General features: G+C 41.2%; 1 protein-coding gene across 5 annotated transcripts in view; it reads left to right on the plus strand.

The window, feature by feature from the left end:
• The window catches only part of NRDE2 (NRDE-2, necessary for RNA interference, domain containing), a 56,467-nt gene that overhangs the window by 10,842 nt on the left and 32,651 nt on the right, over window positions 1-12,974 (plus strand). For all 5 annotated transcript variants that reach the window (XR_004028070.1, XR_004028071.1, XM_003260874.3 and 2 more), the window contains exons 2-4: window positions 3,725-3,833; window positions 5,023-5,256; window positions 9,241-9,390. Coding sequence is in view for 3 of the 5 variants with exons in the window: in XM_003260874.3 (XP_003260922.2) it covers window positions 3,725-3,833; window positions 5,023-5,256; window positions 9,241-9,390 (493 nt within the window). In the remaining 2 variants the exon portion in view is untranslated. The remainder of the gene's footprint in view (window positions 1-3,724; window positions 3,834-5,022; window positions 5,257-9,240; window positions 9,391-12,974) is intronic.

The following is a 12,974-nucleotide window of genomic DNA, read 5'->3' on the forward strand; positions in this document are numbered from 1 at the left end:
CCCGGCCTTTTCTGTTCTTCATGTTGGACTTCTATGGAAGATTCTGTTTGAAGTGAGTTCCTTGGCTAAGAAAAGTTTGGAAGTCCATGGACTAGAGGACTTCCAAAATCTTTTCAAGCCTACCATACAGTGATTATTACTTCTAGTATTCCCTGCATGTCCACTGCTAATATGCTATCAAGAAATAAAACAAGACACAACTTCTTGTCAGGTGAAAATACCTTTTGCTCCACAGGAGGTCATTCGATTGGTATGAAGGTCACAGAGGGTCCATGATGATTCATGTTCAAAACCCAAGAGCTTTCTTTCTTTCTTTTCTTCTTCTTTTTTTTTTTTTTTTAATAGAGCTGGGGTCTTGCTTATATTGCTCAGGCTGGTTTGAACTCCTGGGCTCAAGTGGTCCTCCCTTCTCAGCTTCCCGAAGTGCTAGTATAATAGATGCACTGGCCAAGTTTTATTTCTTTCTGAATTTTTTTCCCCCACAGTAGTGCCATACAGCAAAGCCTCAACTGTATCCTCAAAAGCCTGGCACAGTTGTGGCACGCCTATAGTCCCAGCTGCTTGGGAGGCTGAAGCAGGAGGATCGCTTGAGCGTAGGAGTTTGAGGCCATCCTGGGCAACACAGCAAGACCCCAACTCCCAAATTTAAAAAGCCTTTCTTGTGTCTTCTGAAGGACTTTGAAGAGCCACACACTGTATGTTGTGATGTCTGTATTTCTTTACATTTTCTTCCAGCTGTCATCTCTATCTAGAATATTTATGTAGAAAATACTGGAATTGTTTGAGAGCATCTTTTCCTGAATACTGTTTGTTCCATCTTTTCCCACTTTTTCATGATAGAATCTGATTATTGTGGAAATAATTTTGATCTCAGTGAGCAACAGGAACTAGTTTCACGTATCTTTTGCCAGGAATTAGGCCCAAATGAAGGGAACCAACCTCAGAAGGAAAAAGAGAGTAGAAGGTTGCATGAGCAGTTGTTTAACACTTACTAAATATGACCTTACTAATTTCTTAACCCCTTTGAGTCTTAGTTTCCTCTTCTATAAAATGGTGATCATAATACCTCCCATAGAGCCTTGTTGTGAGGATTAAAAGATGAAAAGGATGTAAGTGCTTAGCCTGGTGTTTGGCCTGCTGTAGGCACTTAAGTTGGAACCTGTCACTTGTTTCCCTTTTTTCTGTGCTGTTTAATATGCCTTTCTTTCTTTGAGGTTTTCCTTCCTTCCTCTTTTCCTTCTTTCTCACAAGTGTTTGTTGAACACCTACTATAAGCCAGTGATTAAAACAGTACCTGTTGTCAGGAAGCATACATTCTGGTGTCCCTCCATACTAAGATGCAAATACTGATACGGTTTGGCTCTGTGTGCCCCTCCAAATCTCATCTTGAATTGTAATCCCTATAATCCCCATGTGTCAAGGGAGGAACCAGTGGGAGGTGATTGGATCCTGGGGACAGTTCGCCCCATGCTGTTCTCTCGATAGTGAGTTCTCATGAGATCTGATGGTTTTATATGGGGCTCTTCCCCCTTGGCTCTTTACTCTTTCCTCTGCTGCCACCATATCCCCTTCGCCTTCCACCGTGATTGTAAGTTTCCTGAGGCCTCCCCAGCTATGTGGAACTGTGAGTCAATTAAATCTCTTTCCTTTATAAATTACCCAGTCTTGGGTATTTCTTTATAACAGTGTGAAAATGGACTAATATAGTTACTGTAAGGAGCTAGTATCCAGAATAAAGAACTTCTTCAAAGAAGATCTGTGAATGGCTAATAAACACATGAAAAAATGTTCAGCATCATTAGTCATTAGGGAAATGGAAATCAAAACTACAGCAAGATAACACATCACACCCACTAGGATGACTGTAATAAAAAAGATAATATAACAAAAAAGGATATGGAGAAATTGGAATTTTTATACATTGTTAATGAGAATCTAAAATGGTACAGCTACTTTGGAAAACAATCTGGCAGTTCCTCAAAATGTTAAACATGAGTTACCATATCACCTAGCAATTCTGCTCCTAGGTATCCACTCAAGAGAAATGAAAATGTGTCCATATGAAAACTTGTACATGGATATTCAGAGTAGTAGTATTCATAATAGCTAAAAAGAAGAAGTAACCTAAGTGTTCATCAACTAATGGACAGGTAAAATGTGGTAAATCCATAAAATGAGATATTATTTGACAATAAAAAGGAATGAGGTAGTGATACACACTACAGCATGGATGAACCTTGAAAACATTGTGGTAAGTTACAAAAGACCACATATATGAGCTCATTTATATTAAATGTCCAAAATAGGCAAATCTAGAGAGATAGAAAGCAGATTAGTGTTTGGCTAGGGGTGAGGTGGGCGGGGCAGGGAAACAGAAGGTGGGCGATAGGAATGGACTGCTAATAGGTCTGAGGTTTTGTTTTGGGATGATGAAAATGTTCTAAAGTTATGGAGATGGCCACACAACTCTGTAAATATACTAAAAATCTGTTAAATTGTACATGACTAATGGCTGAGTTATGGTATGTAAATTATATCTCAATAAAACTGTTCAAAAATGCAGTTGCCCTCCTCTTTTGTATCTTCAACCATTTAACGGGTTCTTCCTCTTTAGAATATGAATACGCTCTGGCCTCCCATCCTAAAACAAAACAGGACAAAATACAAACCCCACTGTAGGCTCCCTTGCTGCTGCCATCCCATGTTTTTTTTCGTCCCTTCACGGCTAAGACTCCTAAAAGTTAGAAAATAAGTAATTTAGAAATACTTCACTGTAGAAAAGTAAGAAATTATGAATAAGCAGAAAGAAGAACATCTTTAGACATTTATTCACATTTATATAATTTTAGCATTAAAAGTTGACATCTTGGGTTTTTATTTCCAAAGAAGAATACTATTATAAGGAAAAGTTTGTTAAGTTAGTGTACTAAGGTAGAATATGGAATATTTTCTAAAAGATCTTAATCTTCTGTAATAATATTAAGCATGGTGGGCTTTTATGCATGATTTGATTTGCTTTTGTTTTGTTTTGTTTTGTTTGAGGTGGAGTCTAACTCTGTCATCCATGCTGGAGTGCAGTGGCGCGATACCGGCTCACTGCAACCTCTGCCTCCCGGGTTCAAGCGATCTCCTGCCTCAGCCTCCCGAGTAGCTGGGATTACAGGCGTGTGCTACCACACCTAGCTAATTTTTGTATTTTTAGTAGAGACGGTTTTCCACTGTGTTGGCCAGGCTGGTGTCAAACTCCCGACCTCAGGTGATCTGCCCTCCTCCGCCTCCCAAAGTGCTGGGATTACAGGCATGAGCCACCACGCCCAGCCGATTTGATTTTTTAACTTTTAGGAATTGTCTGAATCAAATTTGAGGTCATAAAAGCCTAAATCTTTGGAAGCATTCACACTCATTAGACAGTGTGGATGGATGGAATGCAAAATGCCTTGTTGCCTTTTAGCCCGTACTTGTTACATGGCTTTTGCTTAAGCTGCAGTTTGATATCATGGAAGGATTTTAGTCTTGAATATTTTAGAGTGTATTAAAGCCATGCCCTGTGAAATAAAAATTTCATGGATTCTGTTCAGCTTCTGTGGACTTTGGACTGACTGTTCAAAATGTCTGGCTGACATTGGCTGTGAATTAGGATGTCAGCTGACAAGATGGATAGATCTCCTGCTTTAGAATCATATTGAGCTAATTTCATTGATCTTTTCTCCTTTTGCCTGTGCAGAGTTAGACTGGCTGAGCAACCCAAGCTTTTGTGTTGGATCCATAACGTCCCTGAGCCAACAAACTGAAGCAGCCCCAGCCCATGTTTCTGAAGGGCCACCGCTGACGAGGTAGTTTTTGTTTGACAGATGTGTTTTCGTTTTTGTCAGTTTACTGTCTATAGCTTAGCTGAAATGATGCTCCTTAGAAAACTCTAATAAAAGAGCTATGTAAAACTCTTAAAGTAATGAGGTGATCTTTGACTATTTTCCCTTACCTCTTGTATTATTTTTTTTTCTTTGCTTTGCAGTGGCAAGTACATGACACAGTTAGTGCCTGTAATTAGGCCAAGAGGGAAATGGCATCATTGTGATTCTCAAGTAACTTTACTAGCCTCATTAGTAACCTTTAGAACATCATAATTCAGGTATTTTTTTAGTTACATTTTCAACCCTTTTGTAAAAATAGAGAGGGAGCTTGTATAAGATTAAAAACGGCATGAAAACATCAGGGAAAGCAAGATGGCACACATCTCTCCTCAGCTGTGAAAGAATTTTGTTTTAGATCATTGAACTGAGAAATAAGCTCTCTTACAAATACAAACTAGATGATTTCATTAATAGGGTGAATAGGCTGTGAAACCCGGTGCTCTAAATGTGTAAGAAGCCTTTGGAAATTGAGAAGAGTTGATGCATGAGAGGAAGTTGGTAGATATTAGATATTTCAGTAATGAGGAAGAAGAGCTTGTTGTCATCTCCAAAAAACAAGGACCACAATTAAATGTTTTTTTTTTTATTAACGACATGTTGACATAATATGTGGCACTGAAAATAAACCTTTTTATAATGATTTTTTTTGAAATTTATTTATTTATTTTTTTTTAAATGATGAGGTCTTGCTGCGTTGCCCAGGCTTGTCTCAAACTCCGGAGCACCTTCAGCAGTCCTCTTGCCTTGACCTCCCAAAGTGCTAGGATTATAGGCATGAGTAACCACACCCAGCCAACCTTTAATAATGTCTTAAAAATACTATAGTTGATAAGTGGTAGGTTACTTTCATTTAAAGATGTATAAATAAGAAAGTATAGGTTTAGAAACTATTAAAATTAGAATTTCTTCACCTGTTATTATTTTAGGTCCAATTCCTAAGTCTTGCAGGTGAGGTGTAATCCAGGAAGTTACTGTGTAATATATGGGCAAATAGTAAATCTTTGTGAACATTCATAGAGTTCCCTCTTAAATATTTGTTGACTTATTTACATAGTATTATTTTTCCTACATCTTTTTAGAAAGTAATTTTAAAGTTGATTTTCCCAAACAGGAGTCATCTGAAATCAGAGTCTTCAGATGAAAGTGACACTAACAAAAAGCTCAAACAAACAAGCAGAAAAAAGAAGAAAGAGAAAAAGAAAAAAAGGAAGCATCAGCATCATAAGAAAACAAAGAGGAAGCATGGGCTGTCGAGTAGCAGCAGGTCTGAGACAGACACTGATTCTGAAAAGGACAAACCTTCCAGAGGCGTCGGAGGCAGTAAAAAGGAATCTGAGAAACCGAAGTAGGTTGCTGTTCTCAAGCACCTATGATATTTTAAGTCTTGAGTTTTTCTCCCTTAATTGTTGCCGCAAATTAGATATTTGAATAACCATTTAGTCACTCAGTCAGAAGAGAGCTCTACCATTATATCAGCTTAAAAAAGAGAAGGAAAAAAATTAAGAACACGATTTTATTTGAGAAATGTTATTTAGACACAGTAATGATTGTGTGAGTCTGTTTTAGACAAAAAGTCTTTGGGATTTTCAAAAGATGGCAGATGTGCCACAGTGGGTCTGTGAGTCAGTGCACCACATAGGTAACAGTTCCCTCTTGAGGGCCGTGGGTCTCCACACTCTGGGTAAGAGAAACATCTTCTTTCTCTGCCTTGATATATCTTTCATTCAGTCACTCCTATCAACTCCTGTGTGTATACATGATCACACACACTTTAAGATTAACATAGCACTTAATTAATTGTTACATTTGTCCTTTTCCTTTTCTTTCTCATATTTGTTTAAGACCACTATGTCGAAGGCAGTGGAAAACAGCTCATGATTACAGTATTTCCATTCCTTGGGGGCTTTATTTCTCCCATATTTTACTCTGCTTTCTTTCTTTCTTTTTTTATTGAGACGGAGTTTCACTCCTGTTGCCCACGCTGGAGTGCAGTGGTGTGATGTCGGCTCACCACAACCTCTACCTCCTGGGTTCAGGCGATTGTCCTGCCTCAGCCTCCCGAGTAGCTGGGATTACAGGCGTCTGCCACCACGCCTGGCTAATTTTTTGTATTTTTAGTAGAGATGGCGTTTCACCATGTTGGCTAGGCTGGTCTTGAACTCCTGACCTCAGGTGATCCACCCGCCTCAGCCTCCCAAGGTGCTGGGATTACAGGCAAGAGCCACTGTGGCCTACTCTGCTTTCTACCTTGAGCATATTGTTCAATTCATTCTACAGAATGGCCACAGCATAGGTGCTCAATACAGCCTTTTCTCTGTGCCTAGTTGAACGTCTTCCTAAGTAGAGGGGTATTTGCCTGTAGGTGGGATAGGTGGTATATGGTGAAACTACCTGAATTATTGCTCATTTAACTTTCTCCTTTTTTTGCTCATATGGTCTAGAAGGGAGAAAAGTTAGGTACCTGTCTAGAACATCTCTAAAAAAGAAATAGTGCTGTTGAGATTTTTGCAACTCTTCAGGAATTTTTTTTTCCTTTTTTTAGACAGAGTCTCATTCTGTCACCCAGGCTGGAGTGCAGTGGTACGATCTTGCCTCACTGCAACCTCCGCCTCCGGGGTTCAAGCAATTCTCATGCCTCAGCCTCCCAAGTAGCTGGGACTACAGGCATGCATCACCACACCCAGCTAATTTTTGTAACCCAATCTTGCTTTTTTTTTTTTTTTTTTTGAGTCAGAGTATTGCTCTGTCGGCCAGGCTGGAGTGCAGTGGCACGATCTCGGCTCACTGCAACCTCTGCCTCCCGGGCTCAAGCAAGTCTCCTGCCTCAGCCTGCCAAGCAGCTAGGATTACAGGCATGTGCCACCACGCCCGGCTAATTTTTGTGTTTTTATTAGAGACGGGGTTTTTCCATGTTGGCCAGGCTGGTCTCGATCTCCTGACCTCAGGTAATCCACCCACCTCTGCCTCTCAAAGTGCTGAGATTACAGCCATGAGCCACCGCACCCGGCCCCCAAGCTTGCTCTTTAGAGGAAAAAATAAAGCAGTCGAGCAAAAAGGTTCTGAATTTGACTGAATTTTTGAGGGTAGGAATCAGGCCTGTCTTGCTTACCACCATATTTGCACAGCACTTGCTGCACAGGGCCCATTACAGAGTAAGCACTGAATTTGTTTTTGTTACGTGAATGAATGAACATGTTATTGGTATCCTTACTTTTTACTGTGTCTTTAAAGCAAGCTACTTTAATTGTTATGTCTTCCCGAAACTCACCTTCTAGCTACTTGTCCTTTTTTATAGCTGGGGAAAATGAGTTTTAAAGGATTTCCCGAAACCACACAGGAACTATCCTTAGAACTTGAAGGATAGTTAATTTCAGCCTGTGCTTAATCATGTCAGGGAATCTTTACAGCCTCTTGATAGTTTTATGATCCAGATAGCATTTTTAAGTTTATTGATATTTTATAGAATATCCTTATTAAGATTGTTCTTGTCTTTCTCTTTTGCTGTCTTGTTATTAACTTATGTATTCTCTTCCTGAGAAGGTGACCTGGAAGAATTATTTGTTTCCACATAGACAAGGACTACAATATTAGTGAGTTGTGAGAGTCTTTCTGTGATGTCGGGAAAGTGGGTTCATGAGGGTAGCAGACCCTGTGAGACTCTGTTTCAGGGTGATGACAAATGACTTCCCCAGAGGCCACAGCTACTAATTGACCTTGAGTTTCTGGGATGAGCTTTCCCTCACCTTCAGGTGGAGGCAGCTCCTTCCTTGCACACAGTCCAGACTACCACATCCTGCTTCCTTAGCTCAGTACCGCCGAGGAGAGAGGAAAGGTCTGCAGCTGGCCTCTCCTTTTTTTCTCCCAGTTGGCTTTCCATTTATTTCTCGAATGCATCAATCAGTTTGCAGTAGGCTCTCCATCTTTTCATTGCCCCTTATGGTTTTTGTAGACAGAAAGCCCTCTGCAGTTGTTCTGAAGGGAAATGTGTTAAAATCTCCATACATTAACCTGAGGCTCATAATTCAACAACTATTCATTGAGTAGCTACTTAGTGTTCCTGAAATGCCATTCCCTTATATTCCCTGCCAAGAATAATTAAGAAGCCTCCAAAATCTTTATTTGTACCTGGGCAGAGCTGAAAAGCAGAGATGGAACAACAGTTAATGGCTGTTTTGACTGCTTTGTCACCTTCTTGCGTCAGCAGCATTATGAACTGATTTTCTTTAGAGGAAGAAGATGTTAGATGCCAGAAAAACCTTCCCTCCCTCTCACTTAATGCCCCGGGAGTGGTTCCTTTTGGATCTGAGCTGAAAGTCTGCCAGCCTACACATTGGTTCAGAGAGATAGATTAGGGTCTTGTCTTCAGGGGAGTCTCGTGATTCTGCCCTTTATGTACGAGGTCCAGACATATAAGCAAAACGGCAAATACAGAGTCCAGACCATAAAAATGAGGCTGAGCCGGGCGCGGTGGCTCACGCCTGTAATCCCAGCACTTTGGGACGCTGAGGCGGGTGGATCACAAGGTTAGGAGATCGAGACCATCCTGGCTAACATGGTGAAACCCTGTCTCTACTAAAAATAAAAAAATTAGCCGGGCGTGGTGGCGGGCGCCTGTATTCCCAGCTACTCAGGAGGCTGAGGCAGGAGAATGGTGTGAATCTGGGAGGCGGAGCTTGCAGTGAGCCGAGATCGCGCCACTGCACTCCAGCCTGGGTGACAGAGTGAGACTCCGTCTCAAAAAAAAAAAAAAAAAAATGAGGCTGAGACCAAGCCTAAGTGATGTTGGAGGCTGAGCAGTTCAGAACCATGGCTTTTTAGAGAAGTTTTGAGTTGGAATAAAGTATCTAGACCTTTTCAAGTAAGTTAGGTGAAGTTAGGGCAGCACACTTGATTGCTGGTGTTGTCACCTTTGGAGGTGTGGGAGTTCCCTCTGCCTAGCCCTCTAAGGTGCCTCAGAGCAGGAATACTTTTTAGGAAAAGACCTTGTTTACAAATATATTTCAAATTCAGGTTACAGTAATCTAAATGAAATATTTTAAAAGAACTCCTGTATATGTATATTCTTCAGGTTAATTTTTGAGATAGGAAGACTTCTTTTGTTGGTAGAGTGCCATTTAATGGTGACAAGTTTTGCTTTATTTTTTAAAACTCTTTGCCCAGAGCTAGAGTCCTCTTCCATCTCTATGGCACGTGTACATTTAATGTGCTTAGGTGTGTTTGATGCCATGTGGAGTTTGAAGTGTTTAACTCTCATATTGCTGAAGATGCCACCTGTGTCACTGGAAGATTTTTTAAAGTGCCTCTGCCTTCTTCTTCCTTTGTCCCACAGTCAAGGAAATAATGCTGCAGCTGATACTGGACATCGCTTTGTTTGGCTTGAGGACATTCAGGCTGTGACGGGAGAAACCTTCAGAACAGATAAGAAACCAGATCCTGCGAACTGGGAGTACAAGTCTCTCTACCGAGGGGATATAGCAAGGTAGTCACCTTGTTTTCCCCCGGTTTTCACTCTAGGAAAGTAACCTTTTTCTCCTCGGAACTCTCTTGGCACTGTCTGTCTGCCTGTTTCTCTCTTTCATCAATTCTGTTGGGTTTTATTTATTGCGTTGTTCAGGCACATGTCTCATCTCATATTCTAAAATGAAAGCTTAACACTGAAGTCAAGTCAGATTAATCTTATTTATCCCTGGTGCTTGGCATAGTGCCTGGCACAGTAGGCGTTCAATAAGTATTTGTTGAATAAGTGAATCCAAAAGTACCTTGTAATAATTAATTGTGACAGAATATCTGGTAACCATTTAGTCTAACCTATATGTCATTTTTTAAAGTTGGAAAGCTTTCATTTATTCACCCCCCACATCTGTCATTTAAAAAATGACATTTAGTGGTAAGGACTTTTTCAAAATGTTTCTAGCATACACCATCAGATAATCATAAAAATAGGTGATATTTGCTTTAGTAATGAGTTTGAACTTTTCCCCTCTAATCTGGCAATCAAAAATATTTGAGTACTTACTAAACCCTTTAGACCAAACTTGTCCAACCCAAATTTGTAAACTTTCTTAAAACATTATGACTTTTTTTGTGATTTTTTTTTTTTTTAACTCATCAGCTATCAGTAGTATTAGTGTATTTTATGTGTGGCCCAAGACAGTTCTTCATCCAATGGGGCCCAGGGAAACCAAAAGAAAGGATACTGTGTTAGCCCATTTTCATGCTATTATGAAGAAATACCTGAGACTGGGTAAATTAGAAAGAAAAAGACTTGTAATGGACTCACAGTTCCACATGGCTGAGGAGACCTCACAATCATGGTGGAAGGTGAAGAAGGAGCAAAGGCACGTCTTACATGGTGGCTGCTCTGTATAAAACCAGGGGAACTGCCCTTTATAAAACCATCAGATCTCGTGACACTCACTATCATGAGAACGGCACAGGAAAGACCTGCCCCCATGATTTAATTACCTCCCACCAGGCCCCTCTCACAACACGTGGGGATTATGGGAGCTACAATTCAAGATGAGATTTGGGTGGGGACGTAGCCAAATCATATCTGATACCCCAGCTTTAGACATTTAGTACTTTGTAAGAAACCGTGGGGAACATAAAGAACAATAACACACAGTCTGTTCCCAAATAGTTTACAGATAATGAGAATTGAAGATAGAGAATCATCAATCTTAGAATATAAAGCCAAGAGGAGATCTTGAAGATTATTATTCTTCATAGACTAATGACTTTGTGGAATAAATTTCCATTTCCATTACTTTGCTGTATCTCCAAATTTTAATCCTATTGTCACTCCTCCTGACATTATACCTCACCACATAAGCAATTCCAACTAAAATTTCCTTCCCAATGAGTTAATAACAGTTGTTTTATTCAGTACATATTTAATCTACCTACTGTCAATGGAAACTTTATGGTTGAGCATAAATGACTATTATATTTTCAATGTATTCATATATTTTTGAGTTATCTTAATGCTCCTTGAGGTATTACTTGGTTTTCCATGCCACCACAGGGTACTACCCCAGATGTGGTAGATTCCCAGTAAAAGATGGGCAGCTGGGCCAGGCACAGTGGCTCACACCTGTCATCCCAGCACTTTGGGAGGCCGAGGCGGGTGGATCACTTGAGGTCAGAAGTTCAAGACCAGCCTGGCCAACATGGTGAAACCCCATCTCTACTAAAAATACAAAAATTAGCTGGGCATGTTGTCGCATGCCTGTAATCCCAGCTACTAGGGCAGTGAGGCAGGATGATAGCTTGAACCTGGGAGATGGAGGTTGCAGTGAGCCGAGATTGTGCCACTGCACTCCAGCCTGGGCAACAGAGCAAGACTCCGTCTCAAAAAAAAAAGGGGGAGGGGGCAGTCAACAAACAGATTGGACATGAGGTAGTGGCCGTGGTGCTGTGTGCGTTGTTTCACTTAAGTTAGCCTGTCTGATTCTCACAGCTGCTCTGTGAGGAGGAGGAGGAGGAGAACCCTCTTCATTTTACAGATGAGGAAAAGGAATCGCAGAGAGGTTAAGTAACTGTGCAAGATCATGCAGCCAGGCAGCAGCAGGGTTAGGATTTGAACCTGCGTGTCTCTGACTTCACATTTCAAATGTTCTTTCACTGCCCATGCAGAAAGATGAGACAGGGTGTGTGGTAGGACGTTTTCTAGATTTGGAAACAGAGGACTCTGGTTCTCTTTCTGACTTTGCCATTTACTAGCAATAAAGTCCCAGGCAAGTCACCTGACCTGTCTGAGCCTCTGTTGCTTCATTTGTAAATTGGAAATTGTAACTTCTGCCATGCCTTGCGCTCAAATATCAGAAGATTTGATATGGAATTGGAAATTGGTGTGCAAATATAAAGGGTTAGTATTTATTAATAGATGAAAGGAGGGGACTGTACCAACAAAGAGTGGCTCTTGAGCTTCTGCTAGTGAATGGCACAGACTTAGGAAGAGAGTAATTGGAAACAGCCTTATTAATCTAAACCGCAAGGATACCACTGCTAAAGGGCTTAGGGCATTGTGATTTCCTAGCCATTTGGTAAAGTTTACACAAGACAAATCTTGCCTGGATTAGTAGCTACATAACTGTTAAAGTCCAGGTCTGGGAAGATATTGATCCCGTGGCAGTCTGAGCTGGTCAGAGGACAGTGGGAATACTGAGCTTAATGCCTTAAGCGCATAGAAGTCAATACTATGGCACCAGCTTTTGAGAGAAGCAGCAGCTTTATTGCAAGGTCAACAGGAGGTAGCACTTGAATTTGTCTCCCCCAGATGGAGTCTGTGTGTTTTATAGGAAGAGAGTAACTGTGAGGGAGATAGGAAAGTGCATCGAGGCATGATTTGACTGGGTTACGGAGACAGGCAGTGTAGGGTTCTTGGCTCTTTTTTTTTTTTTCTTTTTGAGACGGAGTCTCGCTCTGTCACCCAGGCTAGAGCGCAGTGATGCGATCTTGACTCACTGCAACCTCCGCCTGCCGTGTTCAAACAATTCTCCTGCCTCAGTCTTTTAAGTAGCTGGGACTACAGGGGCGTGCTACCATGCCCGGCTAATTTTTTTTTTTTTTCCAGTGTGCCACTAAAATTTGCCCAAGTTTATTCTACCTGCATTCATTTTGATTGCCTGGCGCTTTGGATTTAATTCTTCCATCCCACTTTGTATCTTCCATTCGCATCACTCTCTCCAGCTTTTGTTCTTTCTTTCTCTTTTCTCTTAGGCCAATGCATGCGACCCAGCTCACATGCGTGGACTCTAGGAAGGTAAATGCCCGGCTAGTTTTTTTTGTATTTTTGTATTTTTAGTAGAGATGGAGTTTCACTGTGTTAGCCAGGATGGTCTCAATCTCCTGACCTCATGATCCGCCCACCCGGCCTCCCACAGTGCTGGGATTACAGGCGTGAGCCACCACGCCCGACCTGTGGGTTATTGGCTCTTAAGTTCATACTGCAGCAACTCTCGTCACTTCTTAATTTGGTCTGTGCTCCTTGGTTTAGGTACCTTGGTTCCCTGTGCGGTTGACATTTTTGTTCCCTGGCTTTGGGGTCACCAGTTGGGCACA

This window comes from Nomascus leucogenys, chromosome 22a, assembly GCF_006542625.1.
Source record: "Nomascus leucogenys isolate Asia chromosome 22a, Asia_NLE_v1, whole genome shotgun sequence".
Lineage (NCBI taxonomy): Eukaryota > Metazoa > Chordata > Mammalia > Primates > Hylobatidae > Nomascus > Nomascus leucogenys.